Genomic DNA, 25,451 nt, shown 5'->3' with positions numbered 1-25,451 from the left:
GTGACAGCCCAGCCCGAGCCGAGCCGAGAGCGGCTCCGCCCAGCGCCGCTCTCGCCGGCCCACGACGGCCGCGTCCCTCCGCGGGGAGCGGAAGAGGCGCGGCCAGCGCGGCGGCCTCCGTACGGCGGGATGGCGGTGGCGCCGCGTTCCGGGGGGCGGCGGCGGCCCGGAGCCCTCCTGCTGCGGCTGCTGGCGGTGCTGCTGCTGGCGGGCACGGCGGGCGCCGGGCAGCGCTCCAAATGGCGGCTGCCGGTGCTCCTGGTGAGTGCGGGGAGCGGGGCCGGGCCCGCAGCCTCCGGGCCGGCCGGTGTGGCGACGGTCGGAGTGAACGTGTGCGGGCGGGAGGCCGTGGCTGCTCCGCGCGTCCTCCTCGGGCGGGACGGCTGCGGTCGGGGGTGTCTCTGCCCAGGCCGCGCCTCTGTGGAGCGTGACCCGGAGCTGGTGCGGGGACTCGGGGCTGTGGCTGCCTCCTGCCTTGCTGCCGGGCTTGAGCCCTCTCGGGGAGTCGGCGGTGGCGGCGGGGGAGAGAAGGCTTGTGCGGGAAATAGTCCGATGGGCGGCGGAGGGAGAGCCGCCCTTGTGAGGCCCGTGGGAAGGGAGGGTCTTCCCCGGCTGGTAGCCGGCCGCGGTGGGCCCTGTGCGGGGGAGGCCGCCCTGCGCCCTCCGTGCGGCCGGACTGGCGGTCCGCACCGCCGGGCAGCGCCGTGGCCTGGCCTCGGGAAAGCTGGGCCGCTGCTGCGCTGGACCGAGAGAACGATGGGCCTTAGGGCAGGTGAAGCGATTTCGGCACTTCTGATAAAGTGCGTGTTTGAATTTGCGTGGAGGAAAGCTGTTCTGTTCTGCCTCAAATTCAGTCGGACTTTATCAGGCAGTGAGAGTAATATGCCCTTTATGTGAGGCTTTTGAGCCTCAGGAACAAAACTGAAGGATCACGGTGAACGCTCCTATTGGTTCTTGGAACAGAATTTTTTTTTGTTGGATGGTCCAGACTATCTCATCAGCAAGAAAATGGTAATCATTTCAACAGATGTCAACGTGAAGTTGATTCTGCTTGCAGATCAAAAAACCCCAAGCCTCTTAAACCATCTTTAAGAGTATGTTAGAGGGTGGTGAAGCATGACTGGAAAGTCCAGTAAGACTGGCTCCAGATTTGACATTTGCTTTCATTACTGTATTGACTTAAAACTCAGAATGGAAGCTTATGTTTACTTAAGCTCAGTGATATTAAGCCTGATGCCATAAGATTTTTGCATTTTATGTATTTTTCATCTATTAGTACCTCTATAGACTGTTACTGTATACTTACATAATTTATTAGCTAACCAGTATTTCTCCTACCCTGTTAGGTTACACGAACACATTCCTGGAATCATACTATAATCTTGCTCCTTCAGTGTACTGAGGACGTTTCACTTTCCCATGTATTTAGACATAAAAAGCATGGGGCTAGAAGCAAGGGGGAGGCTTCAGTATGGGAGTCAAACCAAGAGGGGATTTACTTCATTAACTGTGTTCTAATTGGGGATTCTTGTCAATTATGCTAACTTGCTAAACTTTGAAAAGTGTCAAAGCCCTACATCACATGTGCACTTCACCATAAGTGCACCTGGAGCACCGTCAATAAATGGTAACTGCTTTTTATAATTTCTAACTTGTTTGGCTTGTGATTTTAGGGCTGATAAGGCATCAAACCCACTAATACCTCTTCCTTTTTTGTGCCTTTGCAGGGGAAGAAGTTTAGCTTTGGGAAGATTCTCTTCAGCAACACCACCATTTTCCTGAGATGTAAGTGGTTACAAGGGATTAACCTGCTCTCTCTACTTTTTGACGGCCTTCCTGCTTTTAATATTTGGAATGCAAAACACTGTGAAGTGTTTAACTGCACTGGCTTCAGAGACAGATCATCTAGCACTGCATGAAAGCCACAGCTCTGATATGGCTGAGTCTGTTAACAGCCTTGGAGCTTCCCAGTTGTGATCTGCTTGAGTTGTAGCAGAAATGAATGGCTCTATTCGTGCTCTTTGTGGAGAGGGCAAGATGGGCAATGGGAGCACCACTTTGTTTCATATAGTGGTAACCATGTGTGGGGTGTGCTGCACTCTGCTGTGAGGTGTGCTTTTCCTGTCTAAGATTGTTAAATTCCCCTGTCTGGGAGATCTGGTGCCAACTGGACAGGGGCTGTTTGTATACTGATGGGAATACAGAAGGCAATGTTTTTTGAGGCCTTGTTCCTTTTTAGCTGAGTGCTTCTGGGTGTTGTAAGGAAATGTTGCACACTGCAGCAGAGCTCTCCTGAGAGGTGTTTTATCCTGATCCCAGTGTGTGAGTGGGATCATTGAGTTTGTTCTGTCAGGCAAACATGTTGGCAGCCTTCCCATTTCTTCTGTGTATCACTCTTTGCTGACCTGGCCAGGTCTATGGGTTATGTAGCTTTCTGGTTCAAGCAAAGTTTTTGTGAAATACCCTCTTACCTGTGAACATGAGGACAGCGTCTAGATGGCAGTAAGATGTTGTAGAAGCGACTAGTTGATTTAGAAAGGTGTGAAATCTTTTTGAACACTCTAAGTGGTTGTTTGCACCAGTTTTTACCATGAGGGAAGGCTGTTTAGTCTCTGTACTTACCTTGTGTTTTTTCAGGTTTAATTTCCAATACGTGCCCTTCTTGGGACAGTGTTTCAAGGAGAGTTTGTTGAAGTGCCTCTCTCGATCCCACATGAATCTGAAACAGGAAGGTAGAATTTGAGTGGTTTTTAGAGAAGGTCCATCACTTCAGTGTTAGGGCTTTCCCACTTGTCAAGTGTAGCTGAGACACTCATCTTGCCGTGAGACAATTGCAAGTGTACAGCTGCAAGATGAAAATTAGAAATGTGCTGCTTGGGAAGGGGTGGGGGAGGTTGAAAGGGCATTTTGGTGCTTTGGTAGGTTTTAAGCTTTCTTGTCTAAAGTTTAATGGAAATAGTGTACTTGTAGTGTCATGGCATCTAAGATGCAGGTCTCTGAAGTGACGTGTGTGGTAAATCTACTTGTGACGAAATAACTGAGAGAAGGAGCTAACGCATGGGAAAAAATTTATTTGTTATAGGGCAGATCTGTCAGTAAGAATTTGACCCCCTGCCTCCTGATGCGGAATTGAATTACATTGTACTGTCAACCTTTAAACAGGCATTAAGCCTTAAAATTCTTTAGTGAAGACACCTGTTTTACATACCGGTGTGATTAAAAGATTTACATGAATTTGGAAAATGAATCACTGAAAGAGGAAGGAACAAAGGCTGGGAACTTAATCATTTCTCAGCCTAGATGAAACTTAAACTGCATCTGATGCTGGGAGGCTTCAACTTTGTGATTTTTCTTTTCTGCCCATGCCTGTGTGGAAACTAGTCTCTTTTTGTTTCCTGTCTGTTGCCTCTTACATCTGGTGTCTGATGTTTGTGGGGACAAAATGATCATTCTTGCCAAACATGATTGCTCATGGCTTGTTCATGGTTTTCCTGAGCACCTGGCTCTCTTTATCTCCTTTTTTTCCCTTCTTCTTGATTTTTGTTTTCTTTTTTTCTTCTTTTTTTTTTTTAATCTGTATGGCACATTGGTATCTGATGCTTTCTGCTTCTGACTGGGAAGATTGCTGCTGGCTTGTAGTGTTGTCAGTAATGAATTTTATTTTTATCTACTTTTTTGAAGTGCTGTTCTAGAAGGCATTTAGTTTCTTGTATAGGATCGTGATAGAGATCCTGCTCTCTGTAAATGAGTACAAAGACTGCATTCAAGCTGAATATTACTGGCTTTTGTTGAAGGCTGAGGAACTTAGATTTCCATATTGCTTAATTCAGTAAATGCCATGGATTCTTTTTCTGACTTTTGAAGTACTTCCTTTTCACAGTTTCTGTAATTTTGATGTTTGCAGATATTGCGTATTGTTCTAGTGACCTGTTTTACCTCTGTGGGTGCTACAGCTGAATATGTAGTTGCCTATTTATTTTTCACAGAAAAAAAAGGTATTTAAAAGGCATTTTTGAATCTTATTTTTTGCTAGCACTTTTTTTGAAATACTCCTCATTTGGTCAGTTTTATCAGAAGAGCCTGTGTAATCAAAGAATATGGCATCTGCCCATGTCACTGCAGTGCTTGTGCTGCCTTTTAGATTCCTTGTTGAGCCCTCTGCAACATCTAGGGCAATGTGGAACATGGATGCCTCGTTTTCATGCTTAACAGAAGGTGTCATAAAGAAACTCCTTTTTTTTCAGTGATTTTGCTTAATTTTTTGGTGTTAGAAACTCAGTTGTTGAGTTTTTAGATGTATGTGTTTTAGTACTCACGAGGTGTAAAGTGGGATTTGTCAATTAATACCCTATGGCAGGGTTTTCCTTCTAATTGCTTTTTCTACCTGCAGTGGTCAGTGTGGAAATATTCATTAGACGTGTACATGTAAGAAAGTTGTGGTTGCATCCTCTGATATGAATATTGTCTGTAAAGTTGTAGGAACTTCTTAGTCACTGCAAGTATTCTGTTAACTCAAAAGAGTTTTGCCATTTGCTGACTGGGGAAACACAAATGTAATCATCTAAATGGCTTTTCCAAGACCCTGAATAGTCACTCCTCTTTTTATTTAAGGGTCGAGCATGCCTTCTTAATGTCAAATTGTCTTCATTGGGCTTTAGTTTAAGAATGAGATTTGAAACACAAAAACCCACACAACCTTTCCTGACTAGGGAGAAAGTCTTGTATTTCACTTTTCATGCATGTTGTTGCAAAAGTAAATAGAAGAGGAAAGCCGTCTTGTTGCTGTTTTAGGTAGCGTTGCAGCTTTGACAGCATGGGCTAGTGTACAGATACCTTGTTTGTATTTTGGGAGGCTGGATGTTGACTGGCACAATCTTACCTTCATTTCCTTGATGATGCCATTGATATATTCAAAATATATGTGGAAATGCCTTAGTATTATCCTGTTCCTAGCTTTCTCTGACTGTTACATGTGCCCCTAACTCTAAAAGGGAGGCCATTTTTGTGTATTGGACTCGCTGCTGTTTTCCTCATTTGGTATTTACTGTTGCTGAAACATCCTTGATTGTCTTCAGAACAAAAGGTTTCCAAGTGATCTTCAGCTCTTTAATAGAATTATATAATGCAGTAATGGAATTCTATTCACATGCTTCTTTCTTTCACTGAGCAGTAATGAATTTTTTGAGGAAAATATTTTTAATATGTTTAAAATTTAATTATGTTGGTTTTGCACAGAATAGGAGGAAAAACCTGGAAACCTGGAAGGCGTATGGTGTTTTACATATCTTATGTTTGATTTTTTTGTTTGTTTGTTTTCTTAGTTGAAGGAGATGAAAAAGCTTGTGAACCCTTCCAAGGTTTCAATGTTACTTGGTACTTAAGATACTCTGACTGCTACAATGAAGTCTTCAACTTTGGGGTAAGAATTCTGTGGAAAAACATAAGTTATGATTTTTAGAGGTAAGCAGATCTTGGAAGGAGAGGATTAGAGGTGTCTCCCTTGCATCCACGTTGTGATTTGGGCCTGAAAGACACATTCTTCCATTGGAAGATACCAAATTTCTGGAATACAATTGAAATGATCCACAGCTTGCTGCAATTGCTGACTTTTTTTTGGGTCTTGGGTCAGGTGGAAGTGTTTGTCAAAATTGTTTTAAATCCAGGAACTTAAGTGAATACATTGACTCCAAAATGAGTGAGTTTATGGTATTTGAAAATATTTGCAGGAATGCTTAATGACTGCAAATAGAAAAATTTGAATATTTACACGTTAAGGCTAAATTCTGTTCTCTATGGATGCACATGGCAAGCATTAGCAGTTTGTGCAAAACGTATAATGTTTCTGTCTAATGTGGTAGAACATAGTTGTTCTTTCTTTGGTTAATATCTTTCCATGTTTACTTAAATTATTAGTTATGACAGTTGTAACTACTAATCTAACACAGGACTGAGTCTTCACTCTTTAAAATGATAATGTGGAGTTTGTGTAGGCTGAAGTTTATATTTTCTGCTGCATCTCTACTTTTTAATTCTTACTCAAAGCCTGTATTACCATCATTTCTATTGTCTTGTGTGGTTTTGATGCCTAAATTTGATTCAAGAGTGTGTGCAGAGCGAAACTATGGAGCTTTTCAGGTCTTGTACCTGTGTACTGAGATAAACCATTTGAAATACTTCATTCTAACCTAAGTTCTACTCTGTTTGACAGGATGAACAAGCAGATAACTATTTTGGGACTACAGCTGAAGAGCATCCGGGTTGGTCAGGATACTATGCCACTGCTTCTCTCCTCTTTCCAAACTGCTCTGAGCTCTTCAGGCCTCAGGTATGGGTAGAAACCTCAGAGTTTGCTCTGCTGTCTTACACAATATATTGAGAAGGTGGTAATTCCTGGTACATCTATTGGCATCCGATGTAAGTACCACTGTAGGTTGGGAGGTACTTCTTTTTATCTGTTTATGACAACCAAGCTGTGATGATGATTTCCTAATTTTCCTTCACTTACGGCTTGCTATTCAACGTTTTGCTCACGGTAGTTAGAAAACACCAACCAAATCACTGTAAAAGTCATGTGCAATTCAGTGCTTCTTTTAGTTTGTGGTTTTGTCTTCTGAATTTGTTTCATTTACAGGAGGCTACTGCTAGTTGATTAGAAATGGCAGCAGAGTAAAAATCCCACTAAACTTGAATCAATGAAGGACTGGGATTTATTAGTCAAATAATGTTTATTTAGGATAATGAAAATGAGCGTTGAAAAATGAATTACTTAAGCACTCATGCAATAGGAGTGCTAGAATATGTTGGGAAAAAATCAAGTAAAACAAGAAGACAATGCAAAATTAGCATAGGGAAGTAATGTGCAGCCATCAGCTCTACACCAGCTGTATGTCAGTAGGCTGATGATAATACCAGTGTAATTTGCTTTCTTAATTTAATGGTATACTTAAGAATTGAAGGCAAATTATTGGAGTGTTCCATCTGTGTTCAGCCATTCCTCATGTAGACAAAAGATTATGGATAGAAAATACTGGGAAATGTCTCATAACTATTGAACCTAGTGTTGTGGGTTGCTTTTTGGTATTTTTGGTTGTTGAGGTTTTTTAATTAAGAAAAAAGACTAATGGCTAAATATGGCTTTTAATAATCCATTTGCATGCCTCTGATTCCTTTGATGTGTGAAGATGGATTGAAAGGTTTTCAAAAAGAAAGAAAAAAATCGATGATGCAATGCTTTTACTGTTTTTACTTGGTTTTGTAGAAGACTTCTTGTGAGTTTACCTGTGTAATGTGGATTTGAGCATCCTAACTAAACATGCTTGTGAAAGTCTTTAAGGTTTTAAAAGTCTGTAAGTTTTCATCCAATGCCTCTGGAAAGTCCATGGAATTCTTAACAATATATTCTTGTCAGATCCTAATTTCTGAAGTTTCACAGCAATTTTTTCTCTAAATGGTTCAGCTTTATCCTTGTGGTGTAGCAGTTTCACTAGATTTTGAGTCACCATAGTTGAGGAGAGTTAGAAAAATTTGATCTCTAGTAGGCATTCACTCATCCAGGGACTTACTTTTGCATAGATTAAGGCAGAAATCTCAGAACCCTGTATCTGTTTGTGGTAAATGAATCACGTGATGTGAATATGCAACTGATTAATGTTTCAAAACCAAAATTAGCTTCACTACTATCATGTCTGGTTTCTAAAAATAGATACCTGTTATTTGAGGGGAGGAAAAGTAACACTCAAATTACAAAACATTAAGTATTCGAGACTTCTTGAATAAATGGACAACTGTTTGATTTAGAAAACTGAAAGCTCTCCAATACAGCTGTTTGAAGAATAATGATGTTTATTGGAAGCTGTTCTAGTTATATCATGTTAATGTGTGAAGTGCCTATAAATGTTAAAGTGCCTTTAAAGTGTCTATAAATTATATATCTTTTTTATATCTTGCAGATTTTCTATAAAGAATTTGTTCATCCAGAGCCTCTCTCACCTGAGAAACAAGAGGTAATTTTCCTTTCCTTCTAATGAGGCAGTGTAGTCATGGAAAAGGTAGTTTTGGCATATTTACTTACTCATTTTTCTGTGTTTTTTATTTTCCCCCTAAGGGCTTAAAAGATAAGAAGGAGAGTGCAGGAAATCACACGATGGTGACAGATAAAACTGTATGTATACTGAATTTAGGCATGGCTTATAATTCAGCAGTCTTATTTTGTTTTGGTTTGCTTTTTAAAAATTTATATTTCTTTGTGTAAGAACTTGATGGTAGCATATTCCATGGTTTTTTGACACCTGGAATTTTTTAGCTTGAAACTAGGTAGTGCTGGAAAAACAGAAAACAGAGTAACTGCTTCTTCTGTAAGTGAAATATAGAACTGATACCATTCAAACCAGTGGTATAAATTAAAAAATAAATGTCTTTTTCCATTGTAATTTAAAATAGTAATTTAAATTATCTTCTTTAAATGATGACTGATTCTTACAGAATGCATTTGGTTTTGTCTTCAATCAGTTTTTTGAGATGTTATACTTAAAAAGTTGACTGCTTACTTTTGATTTTAAGCCCCCCTAGTATTTTTATTATATATTATGTTACTAGGAACATTTTTCAAAGTCATGTCAAATTGAATGTCCTGGATGCCAAGAAAGAAAATGTATTTTACTCCTTGTGTACATAAGGGGCCATTTATTATAAAGCTAAAACATAAGTAGATGTGTGCAGTTACGAAGTAAAGAATCAGTGCTGCGAGAAAAGGTGGTATTTTAAAGGCCAGATTTGTGTATATAAATTTATCCATTTTCTTTCAAGTTTGCTGTGTTTCTAAATTTTATGTTTAGTGAATATTAGCATAAATTCTTTTTTTTTCAATATATAAAATATTCTATTAGCTTTGCATCTTGTAGTCAAGAGGTTTCTTAAAAGAAATGCATGCTCTTAATACTGAATTTCTCTTGGAGAGGCCTTTATAAAAAGAAGTCTTTGTTGCATTTTTGCAGTAGTCATGGGAGTGGCATACAGGTAGATGGTCTAAGTTTTAGCTTTAAAGCTCTTAGTAAATATTGCAGTTTCTGAGAGGTCTAGAGCTTCTTCATTTGTGGAATTAACAGCTTTGTATGCTGGAACTAGATACCTCTGATTTGATATATGGTGCAAATATATATCTGGACAAGGTTCCTCTGTTAGTTCACTGGCAGGATTTGAGCTTTGCAGGTGTGAGAGCTGTTGCAGGGACTGTAGTAGTAGTCCATAGGAAATGGCTACTATGGGAATCTTTTACAGCTAAGCTACTTCTGTATCATGCTGTAGAATTCAGCCTTCGCCAGGGAGAGAGTTATGCAGCCCTGCAGTTCCCAAGCAATAGACTTCAGCAGGAGTATGTGGTGGTCCTTATGCTTGTGTATTGAAAAAAGTGTGATGCTTTCTTGAATTCTTTGTAGCTTTTGCAGTACCTTTGAGTACTTTTGCAGTAAGCAGTGTTAGATTTGCAAAAAAAGTCCTGATCACTTCCCAGGTCTTTGAGGATTCCTCTGGAATGAAACAACTAAATTTTAAGTGTTGTGTCTAATAAGTACCTTTAAAATTTCCATATCAGATATTTATTAACAAGTTTTAGGTCTTGGAAGAGATGAAATTTATATTCACATGAAGCTACTACCCATATTAAAGTCTGCTAGTCTACTTCTGTCTTTTCCTTGTCTCCTTGACTGTGCACTGTTTATGTGGAGCTGTTTAATTTTCAGGCAATGAATGCCGTTATCAAAACTTGGCGAGATGGGCCATATATATTTATTGTGCAAATTGCACTTACAACTGCAAAGGATTCTACTGCCAGACTTAAAAGAACTGAGAGAACAACACCTTCCTCATATCAGAACAAGCTCTTCACAAGTAAGATAGCTTTTTATTCAGTAAACTGAATATACAGCACTATTTTTCTGTATTCCCGGTCTAAGTATTTTAAGGTACTTTTAGTATATACCATATGGTTCAATTTCATAAGACACTGCCTTTCACTTCTTGTAGCTAGAATATTACTACTGCTCATTTAAGAAAAGTGGTGATTCCTTCTGTCTTGATCCTAAGACTGTTCTGTCAGTTTACTGATAGAACTCAAGAAACGTCAATCCCAAGTGTTTCAATTTTGAGGCTTGGTGTTTTGTTTCAGAAATGTGCAGATCAATACAGTGATCTATAGTAACAAGTCAAAACTTAGAGTACAAAGATCATAATTATCACCTTGATATTATATTTAACAATGCATTGATAACCTAGTCAAACTTTAGAGAAGTTTAAAAATCCCCTTAAAAAGTGAACTTAGATGTGTTTCTGAATTTTTCCTGTTATACAAGAATCTCCAGCAAAAATTACTTTTAAGTACTGCCATGAGTTACTTGGTAATGGAGTGTGTAATTTTAAACTGCAGGCTGAGTATGAGTCCTAGGTTTATTAAAGTGCAAGTTAGATTTTAAAAGCCATGTGAAGATGTGGAATTTCTTTACACTTAAGTGAAACTCAATTAAGTCCTGGCTTTCTCCTTTTGGTTCTTGTTTGACTTTGTAATTGGATTGTCTTTTGACAGTGACAGTAGAACTGAAGGGGCCATATGAGTATCTTTCACTTGCAGACTACCCTCTGATGATTGTAAGTAAACCAGCTTTTCTTTTATGTATAAAATTGTCAGTTGATTTGTGTATGTCAATTAAATACTCTGCTGTCATACTTCAGGAGGCACAGAGCTAATGCCGCAGGAGCAAAAGTTACTTAGCCAGGGATGTTTTTTGATGTGCTATTTTTGTTTTGTTGGGGCTTTTTTTTTAATTGGGCTTTTTTTTTTTATTTGTACTGAGTACAGTGTAGGGAAAACAGACACAGATTTCAATTCCTTGCATGTGCTGCCAATGTTGTCCTTCTCTGGATTGTTTGAATTAATGGTTGTTAATTTGTAGTTCCTGAAGTTATCAGTATTATTATCTCTAAACTGACAAGTTTTACTGGTGCTATTTTTCTCCTTAGCTCATGTGTTAGAAAATCTGCTATTCTGTGCTTTTGTTTGCAGCTACCCTTTCATTTGTCACTGCTTTCTTTGTTCTTTTATAGCTTAATCTCGCTTCCTCCACCAGCTGTCTTACACCCCATGAGGAGGTCTTTAATACTGCCTAGCAGTGAAAGCATAATTGAGCTACAAAGAGCTAATCCCCTTTTTATTCAAAGGAGTTATTGACTTGGTTTCTAGTTTCTTCTGTTGAGAAGGCTGAACAATAAAGGAACTTAAAATGTTTATGTAGTGAAGATAGACTTTAGCTGGGGATCAATAACAAGTAAGGTCTCTAGCTTGACTCTGTTGGCAAGAGCAGCCTGTCTATAGTGGAGCCTGGCAGCGTTTCTGAAACACACATTTTACTTCCTGGAGAGGCAAAAAGCCTCCAGCAGCTCTATTGAAATGTAATTAATCAGTGAAAATATCCCATGTGACAGGACCAGAAAAGAATCTGTATCTCTAAATGTTTTCTCAATGGAGCATCTGCATGTGAGCTGTCTTGCCTTGGATCTTAGCATTTGAACTGCATGGGTTGGTCAGGTAATGTGTAAGGATCAGTAAACTACTCTCCTAAGGAAAGTGTTTTCAGTTTGTGAAAGTTTTGATGGATTGTGCAGCTATGAAATTGTTTGCTTGGTTTTCTAAGAAAAAATCTTCCTTCTGAAAGAAGACACTGCTTGATTATTAAGTGCTGTCCTATGCTTTGGCTAACTAGTTCCTGCTATTCACTTAATGTCTTACTCTCTCCTAATTCCTCTTTTTGCCTTGGTTTGGTATGATTAGAAAATTCAGCATTGAGTAACATTGTCAAACTTACTGTTAGCTGTATGAGACATACCATGAAAAGTTCTTCTGAAGCAAGTAACGCTGAACCAAACAAAAATCACAAAATGTTAATATTTAAATTATTATCTGGATTTCTTTGTCAGCTGCAGTTTTTTTTGCTGGCCTAAAACTTGGTCAGAAGCTGAGTTTGCTGGAAATCAACTTTTGAGAAAAGTTGTCAAATTATTTGAACACAAGGCATACAAGGATTAGTTGCTTATCTCTGTTCTGTGGAATGGTGTCTAAAGGTGGTCTGTGAGTTTATTTGCAGAGTGCTGTAAATGTGTGATGAGGTTGTTAATAGAACAATACATGAGAACGAATAGAGTTTCTAGTATTTGATGATTTGCTTGAATTCTTACCTTTTTGGAATTATGAGAATGTATCTTCCTTAGAAAAAATTGCCTGTGAATAAATTGGCAGACTATTCTTCAAGGGAGAAATTGCACAGAAATTCAGTTACTCTCATTCCCTTTGTTGGTAGTGAGAAATTAGACTCTCACTGTTAAAGAGTCCAGAGAAGACAAATGAAACAATGCTTGTCTATTTAAAAACTTCCAAAGTTGCTGTACTAGGGGAGAAAATGGAGTTGTCTTACAGCTGTGGAATGGAAACAAGGAAATTATTTTTCTGTGTCTAAAGTTCCTATGTCTTTCTTCTTTTTGTGCAATAGTTTTTCATGGTGATGTGTATTGTGTACGTATTCTTCGGGGTTCTGTGGCTTGCATGGTCAGCCTGTTACTGGCGGGATCTCCTGAGAATCCAGTTCTGGATTGGTGCTGTTATCTTCCTGGGAATGCTCGAGAAAGCAGTTTTCTATGCCGAGTTCCAGAACATCCGCTACACGGGCGAATCCGGTAGGTGGCGGCTGCGTTGTGCAGGATAATTGAGGGGGGCATAGCGCTAATGGCTTATGCTAAATTGGGGTAGCAGATAGATGTTAACTATACGAGGATTGTTTCAAAACAAAGAACAGGGAACTAGAGTTTCTGTAGTTTTATATGTTCTAAACATGGTGTAAATATGTTGTAAACATGTGTTCTTCTAAAATTAAAATGCTGTTGCTTTCTCTGACTCCTGAGAGTAGTGCTTAGGTATATAGAATGCTGCATTCTGTGCTGCAGTGCTGGTTTTAAGTTTAAAATAGGACTTGCTCAGTGTAGCTTGTAATTAATTTCTCACAATTGTTAATGGCCTTGGAAAGATACTTTGAAACTCCTTGTTCGACATGCTAGCATTGCAGATAACTCTTGGTATTCAACCCATAGCCTCATAATCCATCTTAGAGAGTTCCTTTGCATAAAGCTCTTTTATTCTGGTTTTGAATTTTCAGTCTGAATGCATACAAATTAAACACTGCAAGTAAAATGTCATTATGACTTTGCTAATTGGCCATACCCATGGTGCAGATAGTTTTGTTGGTTGACTTGTTTGGAAGAGTATCCAGGCTGGATGTAAATTTTTTCTCTAGCTTTTCTTTAATGCCAAGTGACCTATCTTTTTCTGAAAGCTAACTTCAGATGTACATAATAGAAAGATTATGCACTTCAGTAGCCTACTTTTATGTCTGCTGTCATACTATAATTGCATGCAGTAGTTAATAAAACAGAAATTACATTTTAATAACCTAATTCCCTCCTCTTTGCTTTTGGTAGTTCAAGGAGCAGTAATTCTGGCAGAACTTCTTTCTGCTGTGAAGCGCTCATTGGCTCGAACTCTGGTCATCATAGTGAGCCTGGGATATGGGATAGTCAAGTGAGTAATTCTGTTGCAGGTTTTTTGTGCTGTATTTTAAGGGTTTTCACTATTGGTTTTTTAAAACTTAGGGCAGTATTCATCTCCCTGTATTTTGCTTGTTTAAAGGTAAGTGCTTTATTTAAGTGCTCTAAAGATCTAGATGTCTTCTCTAGTAAACAGAGACAGTTCCATACTGTGGTTACTCTTCTTTTCATCTACTTCTGTGTGCTGCTGTAGGGTGGGTTTCTGAGTCATTACTGAGATGCTCCACTGACTGGAATGGGAAATTTATGGGCCTGCCTTCTGAGTGAGGGGAAGCTTATATAAATGGAGTAGGTCAAGAACCACTGATAGGGGAGGGGATCTGCTTCAGTGAGATTGTGGCTCATTTGTCTGTCCACAGCTGTATTCAGTGGTAAAAACACATTCTAGGTGGCAATGGGAATTTTTGGCAAGTGTGAGTTTGCTGGGGGAACTGGTGAAGAAGTGGGATGAGACTTAGTGAAATAGTCATAAAAAGCTAAACAGGTTAACTAAGAAACAGGACTGTTGCCTGTCTCTCCTTTAGTCATATCATACCTGAGACAAAATGAATAGTAAGTTTCAAGCACCATAATAATATTTCTGGGTCTAGATGTGCTTGATCATATGCTTCATACCTTATGTTTAGATTCAAATTGACATGACTTTACTTTTTTGGTTTCCACTTAATCTGAATTTCACTTTGTTTCCTGCAGACCTCGCCTTGGAGTGACTCTTCACAAAGTAGTTATGGCTGGAGCCCTTTATCTGTTATTTTCTGGCATGGAAGGTGTTCTTAGAGTCACAGGGGTCAGTAATAACTGCTTGAATTTTCCCATATGCTACAGACATATTAGCTGTATGTACTTGTGTGAACAGCTACTTTCCCTCCCCCTCCCCAAGAACAACCAAACCAAATTCCCACTGCTCCGGTTTTGGAGGCTGTGCCTGGGGAAGTGTGTGTGAGTGGTGGTGCTACTGGATTCATCAAGTGCATCTTGGGATATAGATTTCTGTTATTCTGTTCTTTGGATAAAGTATTTAACCTGTCATATATTTGATACTTTTCCAGTTTTTCTATGACACTGTGGCTCTGATAGCAAACTTGGCCCTGTCCATGATTGATGCCTGTATTATTTTGTGGATATCCTTTTAAAAGCTGCAGTATGACTTTGTTCATAGCTTATTATTTCTGTCTTGTGCTTGAAAGGAATAAAAGGTGTTTTGCTTGTTTCTGTTAGGACTTTGATAAGTTTATGATGTACATGCAAAGGCAAGTTTTGCCTTTTTAGTCAAACTCATGGTTGCCAGTGGAGCTTTCAGTTCATCCATGGATAGTGTAAAAGATTTAATTACTACATCTCTAACAAGCTGGTTGCTAGTTTTCTGTAATGGAAGTGGCCAGAGCAATTAATCACAGCAGTTGCCTCAGCAGAGACTCCTTTTAACAGTGCTAAATTGACTTAATCTGGAAAACTGCTTCTTGCCTTGCTGGTGGAGAACTGACAATGTGGTATTGTCAGTTCCTCTCTGTACATTGGACTAAACTCTTGGTTCAAGCCCTCTGTTTCTGTAGCAAAACTTGAAAGTGTTGTGGTGGCATATTGGTGGTTTCTCATAAAACAGCCTGACCCTTCTTACTTCTCTACTTTGATTTCTTTTCAGTTTGTTCTTATTGGCTCTCTCTTTGTCTCCAGGCCCAGAATGATCTTGCCTCCTTGGCTTTTATTCCCCTGGCTTTCCTAGATACTGCCCTGTGCTGGTGGATATCCTTCACTGTTTTACTTGATGGGTTGTGTTTTCTTTTGAATTTGTTTTTTTGAGTCTTTTCTTGGCTGAACTTTTTTTTAAGAAATAAGATCCAAGGGCATATTTTTTTGTACTTCTGGTAAAGGTTATAGAAGTTCTGTAATTGAGTGTTCAGTTAAGCCTCTGCTGCTTACTGCTTACCTGGTTTTTGCTGAATTGGATGTGCCTGTGTAAAGCTGCTCCAAAATATAGTCTGTGTGTTAGCAGTCTTTCATTGTTGAGTATGAAAGTATTTTGTTCTAGTATAGCATGTCATGGCACCAGAGTAGTAGCCTTTGAAGAAATTAATCAGTTTATGTCTTGGCGAGAAGGTTAGCAACATCGAACCTAAAAGCCTGTCAAATTCAAACTAGTGTTGAAGTAAGTGACAAAATGAGGCAGTGTTTATTTTTTGGTGTCTTGACATATTAATTTTAAGTGACCATAATCTTGTGTGACTTTAGCAACTGACATCAAATGCTGAATTTGTGCATAGCAAAATCCCTCTAAAGTGTTCTTAGCTGAAGTCAATCACAAAAACTGTTTAAAATGTAAATAGCTGGCTGCCCAGCTGTGACAACCACAGTTCTCCCCTGTCATGTCTCTCCTAACCACTTGTTTTGTCACTGTGGAAATACAACAAAAGAAAATGTGAAGGCACCCATATGCATTAAATAGATTTTAACTAATTTCTAGTTCAGATTTTACTTTTCATTTATCAAAAGCACAGCCAACTCTTTCCTGAGGGAATAGGCCATAATCCAAAATAGATATTTGGATACCATCTTTGTGTGACAAGAGTTATAGGTCTAAATGACTAAATAACATGAAAAGGACAGTTTTGCTTTCTGGTACCTTTGTCATAGGATGAAACTTGTACTGAGAATGGTCTAATTTTTTGGAGGGTTAGGTGTGTGATTGAGAGAGCTGTTGATCATAAGGTCCATGTCCTCCTAAGTTTGTTACTAGCTTGTCCTTTCAGAGACTTTTCCTTGACTTTCCATACATATTCATCAGCTTAACTCAAACAATGAAGCTGCTAAAACTTCGAAGGAATGTTGTGAAACTCTCTTTGTATCGGCACTTCACCAACACACTCATCTTGGCAGTAGCAGGTAAACAGAAAATTTTTCCAGTTAAGTAAAACCACTTTTCATTTCCATATAGGGCTTGATTTGCAAATTTTAAGTTTGGTGACCTTTCCGTAAGTACAGTCAAAATTCTTGGTATTTCTAACACTTGACCCATTTCTAAAAGTGAGTCTTTGCCAAGTGTTATGTTAATATTTCAGAGATAGTGGATTATTAGTCCTGATTTTAACAAGATCAGTTCTATGCAGCTTCTCTAACAGAGCACTTTTGTCCCACTTCAAGCTTCCAGGGGCAAAAGTTTATTATTATCTTATGCTATTAACTTCACAGAGATACCTTTTGCCAAAATCACAATATCACTGTATGCAATGGGGTTTTTAAGATGTCTGAAGATCAGAGTGATTATTAGAAAAACTGTATTTTTAGTTTTGTAACATAATGCCCTCTCTATTCTGGAAGTATACAGATTGAGTATCTTTTTCAATTTATATGTGATGAACTGAATTTCAAGAATAAATTTGTTGGTGCTTCCAGGTTCTCTGCTATCAATACAATGAGCAGAAAATTTCTAAAGACTGTGCTTTTTATTTAAACAAAAAAGTACGTTCCTTTTAAAAATTGGCTCTGATGAAATTCCTTTCAGCACCTGGTTCTTGGTCATCTTAAAATATTTTAGTGGAGGGAAGTCTCTTCTAAAACTGTGGTAAGACAAGTTTGAGTGTTGGAACTGTTGTGGGTCAGGATCTGAATGCTTTAGGCATTCAAGCAGATCAGATTGTTCAGTTACTTCAGGGTCAGCTTGACTTGTCCAGTGATAATGAAACCATGGTTTGAATGCTAGAAAAAAGTGATACAAGAATAATGAATAGTAGTTAGGAGTTGGTTAAATACTCCATATTTGATTTATGCTTTGTGTCTGTAAAGAAACATGAGTAAAATATACTGGTCTATGCCCAAATTTCTGTCTAAGGTCAGTGCAATAGATCCATCTCTTGTTTTCCATAACTATTAAATTGCATTTCAAGACTTCAGTATTAAGGTCTTTGATCTTTCTTTGGCAAACACAGTCCTGTTAGTTGGGTATTTGAATTGACATATTTTTTAGTAATAAGCAGCTTGTTTGTTTGAATATTGCAGCATCTATTGTATTCATCATCTGGACAACCATGAAGTTCAGGCTGGTGGACTGTCAGTCGGTGAGTTTATATTAAATGTTTTCTACAATTGCTGCCTCTTGATAAGTTTATATTTGGCAGTGAGATTGCCACAAAGCACCACAGGCTAAAATTATCACTGTTGTGGGTAATGAGCCTCTTTAACAGATGCCTGTAGTTCAGCCTTGGAAAGAGATGAGGACGTGAAGTTTCTTGCTTCACAACATCTTTCATTTGTGTTGGTTTTCTTGACAGGACTGGCAAGAGCTATGGGTGGATGATGCCATCTGGCGTTTATTGTTTTCAATGATCCTTTTTGTCATCATGATTCTGTGGAGACCATCTGCTAACAACCAAAGGTTCAGCTTTTCTTACCTCTTTCTAAAAACGCTGGGTTGTAGGAATGCTTGTTTATTCAAAGAGTACTACTGGTTTTTAGTTGCTGTACACTGATCAATAAGAATACTAAGCAGTGTTTGTAGGGAAAGGTAAACCTAGAGAAGTTACATACATAAAGTCCAGTCTGTTCCTGGTGCTCAGCTTATTAAAAAAGTAACTTAAGCATTGTTTTTAAGACTGATACTAAACATAATCAATGAGATTGACAGAATAATCAAGCCATGTATGTGTTGGAGTAATGGATCTTGTGGGAGACAAGAGATATAATACTAAAGTAGCTTTCATTCTTTCACTATTCTTTCATATAGGTTTGCTTTCTCACCACTATCGGAAGAGGAGGATGATGAGGAGCAGAAAGAGCCAATGTTAAAGGAAAGCTTTGGTAAGAGAAAAAAAAAATTCCACTCAATTTCAGTGTTGAAGACAGTTCTTTGGAGAAAGGTGTCTTGCTCTCTGGCGAAAACTACCATTAATACACAGAGTTCTAGAGGAAGCACTGGCTTTATGTTTAGTATTTACATTGCCTATTTAATTCTGGGATTTTCTGTTGGTACTGAAAACACTGCTACTGCTGTGGTTTGCCATGTCCAGTGGACTTTGATTAAATATGTCCTGTCTTAGGTTTTAATCCAGTCATGATGGCAAGGATCTCTTGGATATTGTTGCTAGGCAGTGGTTTAGTGTGCAGTTCTCTTAAAATCCCATTTAAGAATTTTCATTTATTATCTGTTCTCTCAACTCTGAAATCTTCATTTTCTACATTAGGGCTTGGCATAGGAATGTCCAGTGTAAATGTAGGAGTGAATATGTTTATTCATTAAATTTTCTATTGTAACACCTCTCTTTATAAGCTGTGTAGAAGGTAGGGCTACATGCCTACTGCTGTCTGTCCACAAATCAGCTATGCTGGGTTATATCAGTGCTGTTTGGCTTGTTTAGGAGCTGAGGAGAAGTGTGTAATCCATTTGGTGCATTTGGCAAACCAGCACTATCTGGCTGCCTGCCAGGCCATGTTGCTTTTCAGCTTTTAAGGCAACCAAATGGCTGGTGAGCAAGTTGGTAGGTAAAATAAACTTCAGGAGTTGCCTGTGTTTCAGAATGGTTGAGGCTGGAAGGGACCTCTGGAGGTCATTCTGTCCAAGCCCCCTGCTCATGCAGAGTCACCCAGAACACATTGCCCTGGACCGTGTCCAGGTGACTTTTGAGTATCTTCTAGGATGGAGATTCCACAGCCTCTCTGGGAACTATGTCTGAGTTCTATGCTGCTGTTGTTTGGCTTAAATAAAAGGACTAGAAATTTATATTTCCTAGGTAAAATTGTAAAATTCAGGAAAAACCACATACTCTACCTGTCAGGAAAAAATACTGCAAGCCTTTCAAAGGGGAAGCAGTTGAAATCATTAGCTTGTCTAACTCTGTCTCTTTGACTCAGATGAAATATCCTGAATGAACACTCAACACTTTCATGTACAGTCTATGAAGAATTATAATTCAGTTACCCCAATCTTTTTTCTTCTTTTGGCTTCAGAGGGAATGAAAATGAGAAGTACAAAGCAAGAACCAAATGGGAATGTAAAAGCAAACAAAGTTGTGAGTATGACCTCTGTATTTTTAAGGATATAAGATTCATCTCTTCTTTGTTTACTTTTTGGTTTGCCTCAGAGTGTGAGCAAGCCAAAGTATCATAAGTTAACACAGTACTGCTGAAAAGAAAGTAAACACAGGTTTCTCATGAGATTCCTGTAAATACGATGGGAACCGAAGAATTCAGTCTGTTCTTCATAAATGTTTCCACAATTCAATGTAGATAGGACTGTATAATACAATATTCCGATAGTGATTAATATATTATTTTAACAAATCTGTCAGTCTGAGAGACAGGCTGAGCCATATTTTAAATAAATTGCCCTCTGGTTTTGAGATTGGTGATTCATTACATGAATGGGGTGATGTGTATATTTTTATGTACCTACCTAAATACTTAGGGGGACATGCATTTTTTCTTTGTGGCTTATAAGCAAGATGTTTTCACATTCGTCTAGGAGGCCTAAAATATGTCTTGGAATCTTTTCATAGAATTCATGCATAAATTTAAAAGTGGAAAGTACCTGTAGGAATTCATTATAATAGCAATCATATTTTAGTCATTAACATTGTTTTCTCAAGGGTTGGTTGCAGCTGTATACTACTTACCTGAGGACAGACAAGATGAAAATTCAACTTTTGTATTTTGCAAGGAGGTGGTGGTGGTGGTGTGGACTGTTAGAGTTCACAGCAAGTGGGTGGGTTTTTCTTTTCTTTTTGTTTTCATTGAAATGTGTTTTCTGTAATCCAGAAATCAAACTGAATGAGTTTTTTGGTGTGTGTTTGTATTTAATTTTTTAACCGACATTACAAACACTTTTTTTTTTTTTTGTCAAATAGGTTGAGAAGACAAAGGCTTGCATATGACAGCATTGTGAAAAAACTGACTTTTGTTTTCTGTTTAATTTCTGTACTTGTAGCAAGAGGATGACCTGAAGTGGGTAGAGGAGAACGTTCCTTCATCGGTCACAGATGTGTGAGTATTTTTATAGTCACAGTAAAGTCAGGTTCCTTTCCCACAGGAATACATCAGAATGCCTTATCACTTTTGTGCTGCACTTCCATGGGCAGAGGTTGGGTTCAGCCTGGCACTGGCCTCTGATCCCTTGTATGCAGTCTACTGGGGTTGTACACAGGCTGACTTAAGGAACAGTCTCTTGGAATGTGAAACCATAGACTGGTCTGCATTTTACTAAAGTTAAAACAATATACATAAATCCAGAAAACAAAGAACAAAGAAACCCCTTTATTATGCTCTGAGAAGACCTTTGAATATCTTGCTGAATGTAAACCATGGAATAATGTAATCCAGTTTTCAGCTTTATCTGGAACATGTGATGTCATTTTTGTGCTTGTGGTAATACAGTCAGCTATGTACACTGTCTATATCTCTTCTGCTTTTAATAACTTTTACATGCTAGAAGTGTCAGTGCCTCTGTCTACATTTTTCGTAACAAAACCGAAGTTCATAGATCAGTGTATTCACAAATTTGAACAGGTAATTTTGGCAGAGGATCTGGATTGAAGTACGGATCTTAGCTTGAACTTAGGTAAAGAAAAGAAATTAGATGAAGTTTTAAGAGGAAGAAAAGTGCATTTTCTCAATTGAATTTGGTTTCCCAGTTCTAGTACTTATTTTTTGAAGACTGATAGGATTCCTTAAGCAAAAAAGGACTAGAATGGTACAAACTAGGAGAGGGCACTTTGAGGTAATCTGTTGCAGGTTTTTCTGTTTCTGAGAGTGTGATCAGGGTTGCGAAGAGCCAAGATCCCAATAAATGGGAGATCTGTTGTAGCTGGAAAGGCTGAAGTACCAGTGGAACTTGTTTGATTTCTGGGACATGTTTTATAACATGGTCCCATATTGTAAATGTCTCCAGTGCAGTTCAGCAGTGTTCCTGTATGAGTGAAGCAGCTTATTTCATGGCAATTTGAAAATTGTTCACTTGGTAATGAGAAGCATAATCAAAAAGAATAAAAACTGTGAAGGTCATTGAGGATACTCCTTGGGCTCTTCCTTTTTTGTGTGTCTTTCTCTAATTTCTGTTCAATTGAACAGTCTGTCTTCATTGTTTCTTTTCTGTGCCCTAAAAACATAAGGTTGAAAATGGTTGTCAGTATGCTCTTAGTATGTGCTCTAATTACTTTAACTTCTTTTTCCCCCCACTGCAGGGCTCTTCCAGCTCTTCTGGATTCAGATGAGGTCAGTAAAGAAATCTTCAGTTCAAATTAATCTTCTGACATGCCAGGGAAGTCATGAGTCAGTTGATAAGGTCTTGGCTTATCAGAACTGGACTCTGCTGATGTCAGCACAACAGTAAAATACTACAAGAGGGGAAGGATAGTGGAAACAACCACAATACAACTTCTTAAAGTACAAATGTGTTCTAAAATAAGTTGTGTATCTGCTATGTAAGTTGGACTCCTAACTTAAAATGCATATGAGTGTAGTTTGTTGTGAATGTGCGTGTTCTGAATAATGTAAATCTACTGGGGAAAATTACAAGATTGGGTATTTTATTTTCTAGGAAAGAATGATTACCCACTTTGAAAGGTCCAAAATGGAATGAAGGAGTTGCTTTTTGCTCTTGGAAGTGGAGACACCTCTTTTAAAGTTGCTTGGTGGAGCAAGTGCATCCTGCTGATTTGTTGCTTGATCTCAGCCTTGAAAGTTTGATGCTTTAATGTCATGGAGGGTGTCTTGCTGTGGAAGAAGTTCACAAGGACATTATAAACCTTTTGGAAATTTGAATTTAAAGTTGCTGCAAGTTTGGATTTTTAAGCAATTGACATGTGTACTATTCCAGCACCTTCTGTAACTTTTCAAATATTTAATCTGTGAAACTAAAATTCCTAATGTCTGCTTGAGGAGTTTATATTTTGATGTTACAATTGACACTTAGAGGTGAACTGCCTGTACCTTTTTGGGGGGAGGGTGGGGACAGATAGAAATAAGCACTGAAGAAACAACAGACCCCTTTTCTGGTAGATAACATCTGCTGTTGTATGTCATGTGTTCAGTGTGCATGAAAGAGTTTTAGAGAGAAGCTCCTGTTGATGAAGAAAATGAAGATGCCAGAAAGGAAATATTTGGAAAAGTTACAGTGATATGAGTTTTTAACAAAATCAAGTGCAATTTTATTCATAACACTGTGTATGGAAGATTTTCTATTTTAAATGCCATTGACCTGTAGGTTAACAGCTGCCTAGAGCTAACACTCGCTGTTGTGGCACATCTCATTGCCGGCAATGTGGTGAATGCCTGGAAAATTATTTGCCCCTACCTTTCATGTGTTGCATGATTTAATTTAAAAAAATACCCCAACAAATAAAACAACAAAAGCAAACATCACCAGAACCACTCCTACAGTGCTCCACAAGTGCTTGACTACACGTTAAGCAGATATTAACTGGATGTTTCAGCATAATTCTTCTCCCTTTCTGTGTAACATCTCCCACCAAGAAGTTGATACTCCTCTATGAGAAGATGGCGAGCACTGCCTGCCTTACTTGAAAGAGGATTTATGGGGAGTCCACAGTGCTGGGATAGTTCTGTTCCCAGCGTCTGTTTAGAATTGCTTCCTATGTAAGTGATTTGATGCTGGGCTTTCCTGTCCCAACTGGTCCCTGTGGCCAAGAGGTACTCTGAGATCACTGTGTTTCAGTCAAAGTTGCAGGTTTCTGTTCTATATAATTGCATTTTGTTTCTCCTTTTAAAATGAAGAAGAGCTTTTGGACAATGTTCTGATTTTTGCTTGGCTGCAACAGCTGTGAAGTTGCAATAACTTCCTCATGGAAACCTGTTGTGGACTGTATGACAAAAGCTCTAATTTTGGTTCATAACCTTTAGAACTGATGATTAGGAGGTAAGCAGCAGCTGGATATCTGGGAAGCAGATGTGGCTGCTGCTGGAACGGCGTAGAGCATCGGCTTTCTGGTTCTTCTCATAGCTATGTCAGAAGAAGTGAACACGTGCCTGTACTTCATTCCACTGTAAGGTCTGGTAGCTTAGCTGTAGCTCCTCTCTACCAGCTGAACATGGCACTTTACAGTACAGTAGCTGAGGCACAAGGACATAGCATCTTCTGCTAGCTGTGTTGTGGGAAGGGCAGATGGGCAGAGAAAAAAAGGTGTGGCTATAGCACCTCACTGCTTCTGCAAGAGTTGCTGGAGCTCTTCTGCCATCCTCTTCAGGCCACAGATAGAATCTTTAATTAGAAAACACTTCTAATTTGCTATGCTTAATTGATATAGATGAAAAAATATTACCTCCATGTCCTTTTGGGGAGAGGAAATTTTTGTGAAATAAAGCTACACAAAGCTTGCTATTTAATTTTTTTGTTTTGTTTTAATTTTTAAAGAAATCCTATTGGTTTGGGTTGTTTGGGTTTTTTGAAACAAATAGGTAAAAATGTTCTCTACTGGAAGCACAAAAGTTTGTATGTACTATTTAATAAAGGCTAGGCAAAGAGTAGAAAAGCTCACATTGTGTCCTTCCAGTTCCTTACTCCCTCTTCTCTCACATGAAGTGCTACCACCTTCACAAAGCTGCCTGATTTTATGTCTTTAGTCCATGGTATATATAATGCATTTATTCCCAACAGTTCTTTTTAAGATTGAAAATGAAGTCTGTCATTTGAAAAGCTTATGGAGATAGGGCAAATAATGAATTTCTGAACAAAATTTAAAGAACCAACCAGTTTTCCTAATTGTATTAATAGTTCAATTATTCATTTAAAAGCTAAAATAAACATAGCAGCAGCATGGTGCTTTCAGCCTCTGACTACAGGGATCTTAGGCAATTTGCAGCCTTCTACCCTTCCATTCTTTTACTCACTTCCAGCAGTATTAAAGTTGTCCTGAATTCCACAGGGAGCTTACTGACCCCTTCGTTAACAATGTTTGGTTTTTCACTTGTTTAGCAGAGTTTCTGTATTGTTGGAAAGTAGCATCTGCTTCCTCGCCTAGAGCAGGCCTATGCTGGGACTTGACTGCAGTCTTGGGGAGCAGCTGTGTGAAAGCCCAGCTCCCACAGCAGCGTGTGGGCTGTGGCACTGTCATTGCAGGAGAGATGGCAGCGGATGAGGTGTGGGTGAGGAGCAAAGGTGTGTTTGCAGGCTGCAGCAACGTGGCCTCTCCCTCAGTAGCATGTTTGGTCAGGTATGTTGGTTGTCCTTAGGGATCTTTGCCTCTTCTGAAACCTGATCTTGCTCCTAAAGACATGTTGGCTCCCTGACTTTGAAAAAACTCGGGAAAGCTTCAGTGTGCTAGCTTGCTAGAATGCTTGAAACCAGAAATCCTGAAGGTTGTTACCTTTAAGTATGTCATCAGGGAAGACAATTCAAATTTATACTTCTTTCAAAAACAAGCTGCAGAAGCTGTTCTGAAGACTGGGTGAGCGGGAGGGAGAAAAGATCTTAGGTCGGAGATCTGCAGGAGTTCTTCAAGAACCTGTTTTTAATAAGAAAAAGTAAATATCTGACAGGAGTATTTTAGAGTTCTTGTTCCTGATTAGTTCTTTATGGATTTGTGAGAAGTAGCTGTTGGGATTGTAGCATGTATCTGTAGCATATACTATACAAAAAACTGGAAACATAGTGAAGAAGGTGATGTTGACCAGCTTTTCGTTACGGTGATAAGATGTCCCTGTTAGGAACTCTAAAGGAGGGACTTAGTAAGAGATCACATGCCCTGGTAAAGAAATGCAAGAGGCTTGACAGGCGCAGACTGAGTCAGGATCATAAGACCTAGGGAAGGTTATGTTTATCTTAATCTGCACATGTAGGGGTGTGTGAGTTTGTGGGCTTTTATTTATCC

At 38.8% G+C, this 25,451-nt stretch overlaps 1 protein-coding gene across 2 annotated transcripts; it reads left to right on the top strand.

Moving 5' to 3' along the window:
* Positions 1-7: 7 nt before the first annotated feature.
* On the top strand, positions 8-24,118 carry TMEM87A (transmembrane protein 87A). Of its 2 annotated transcripts, none has more exons than XM_038138059.1 (20): positions 8-261; positions 1,728-1,785; positions 5,322-5,419; positions 6,209-6,325; positions 7,950-8,003; positions 8,105-8,161; positions 9,738-9,885; positions 10,577-10,638; positions 12,534-12,717; positions 13,516-13,615; positions 14,335-14,428; positions 15,316-15,384; positions 16,413-16,521; positions 17,635-17,693; positions 17,907-18,010; positions 18,359-18,432; positions 19,579-19,640; positions 20,555-20,610; positions 21,807-21,837; positions 22,163-24,118. In XM_038138059.1, exons 1-20 carry the CDS (start codon positions 130-132, stop codon positions 22,202-22,204), a joined length of 1,710 nt encoding a protein of 569 aa, XP_037993987.1. In that variant the 5' UTR covers positions 8-129; the 3' UTR covers positions 22,205-24,118. The 2 variants fall into 2 exon arrangements, with proteins under 2 accessions (XP_037993987.1, XP_037993986.1); XM_038138058.1 differs by lacking the exon at positions 15,316-15,384 and adding an exon at positions 14,691-14,762.
* Positions 24,119-25,451: the final 1,333 nt, after the last annotated feature.

The sequence above is a fragment of the Motacilla alba genome, chromosome 5 (assembly GCF_015832195.1).
Source record: "Motacilla alba alba isolate MOTALB_02 chromosome 5, Motacilla_alba_V1.0_pri, whole genome shotgun sequence".
Classification (NCBI taxonomy): Eukaryota; Metazoa; Chordata; class Aves; order Passeriformes; family Motacillidae; genus Motacilla; species Motacilla alba.
Note: the sequence above shows the minus strand (reverse complement) of the source record. Positions and strands in the feature narration are given on the sequence as shown.

What these genes read in the sequence shown, in the direction of transcription:
- TMEM87A (XM_038138058.1), top strand. Translation starts at nt 130, where the DNA reads ATGGCGGTGGCGCCGCGTTCCGGGGGGCGGCGGCGGCCCGGAGCCCTC. An exon ending in GGCTGGTGGACTGTCAGTCG is followed by an intron (nt 17,694 to 17,906) that starts GTGAGTTTATAT and finishes TTTTCTTGACAG; the next exon opens with GACTGGCAAGAGCTATGGGT. An exon ending in CTCTTCTGGATTCAGATGAG is followed by an intron (nt 21,838 to 22,162) that starts GTCAGTAAAGAA and finishes TTTATTTTCTAG; the next exon opens with GAAAGAATGATTACCCACTT.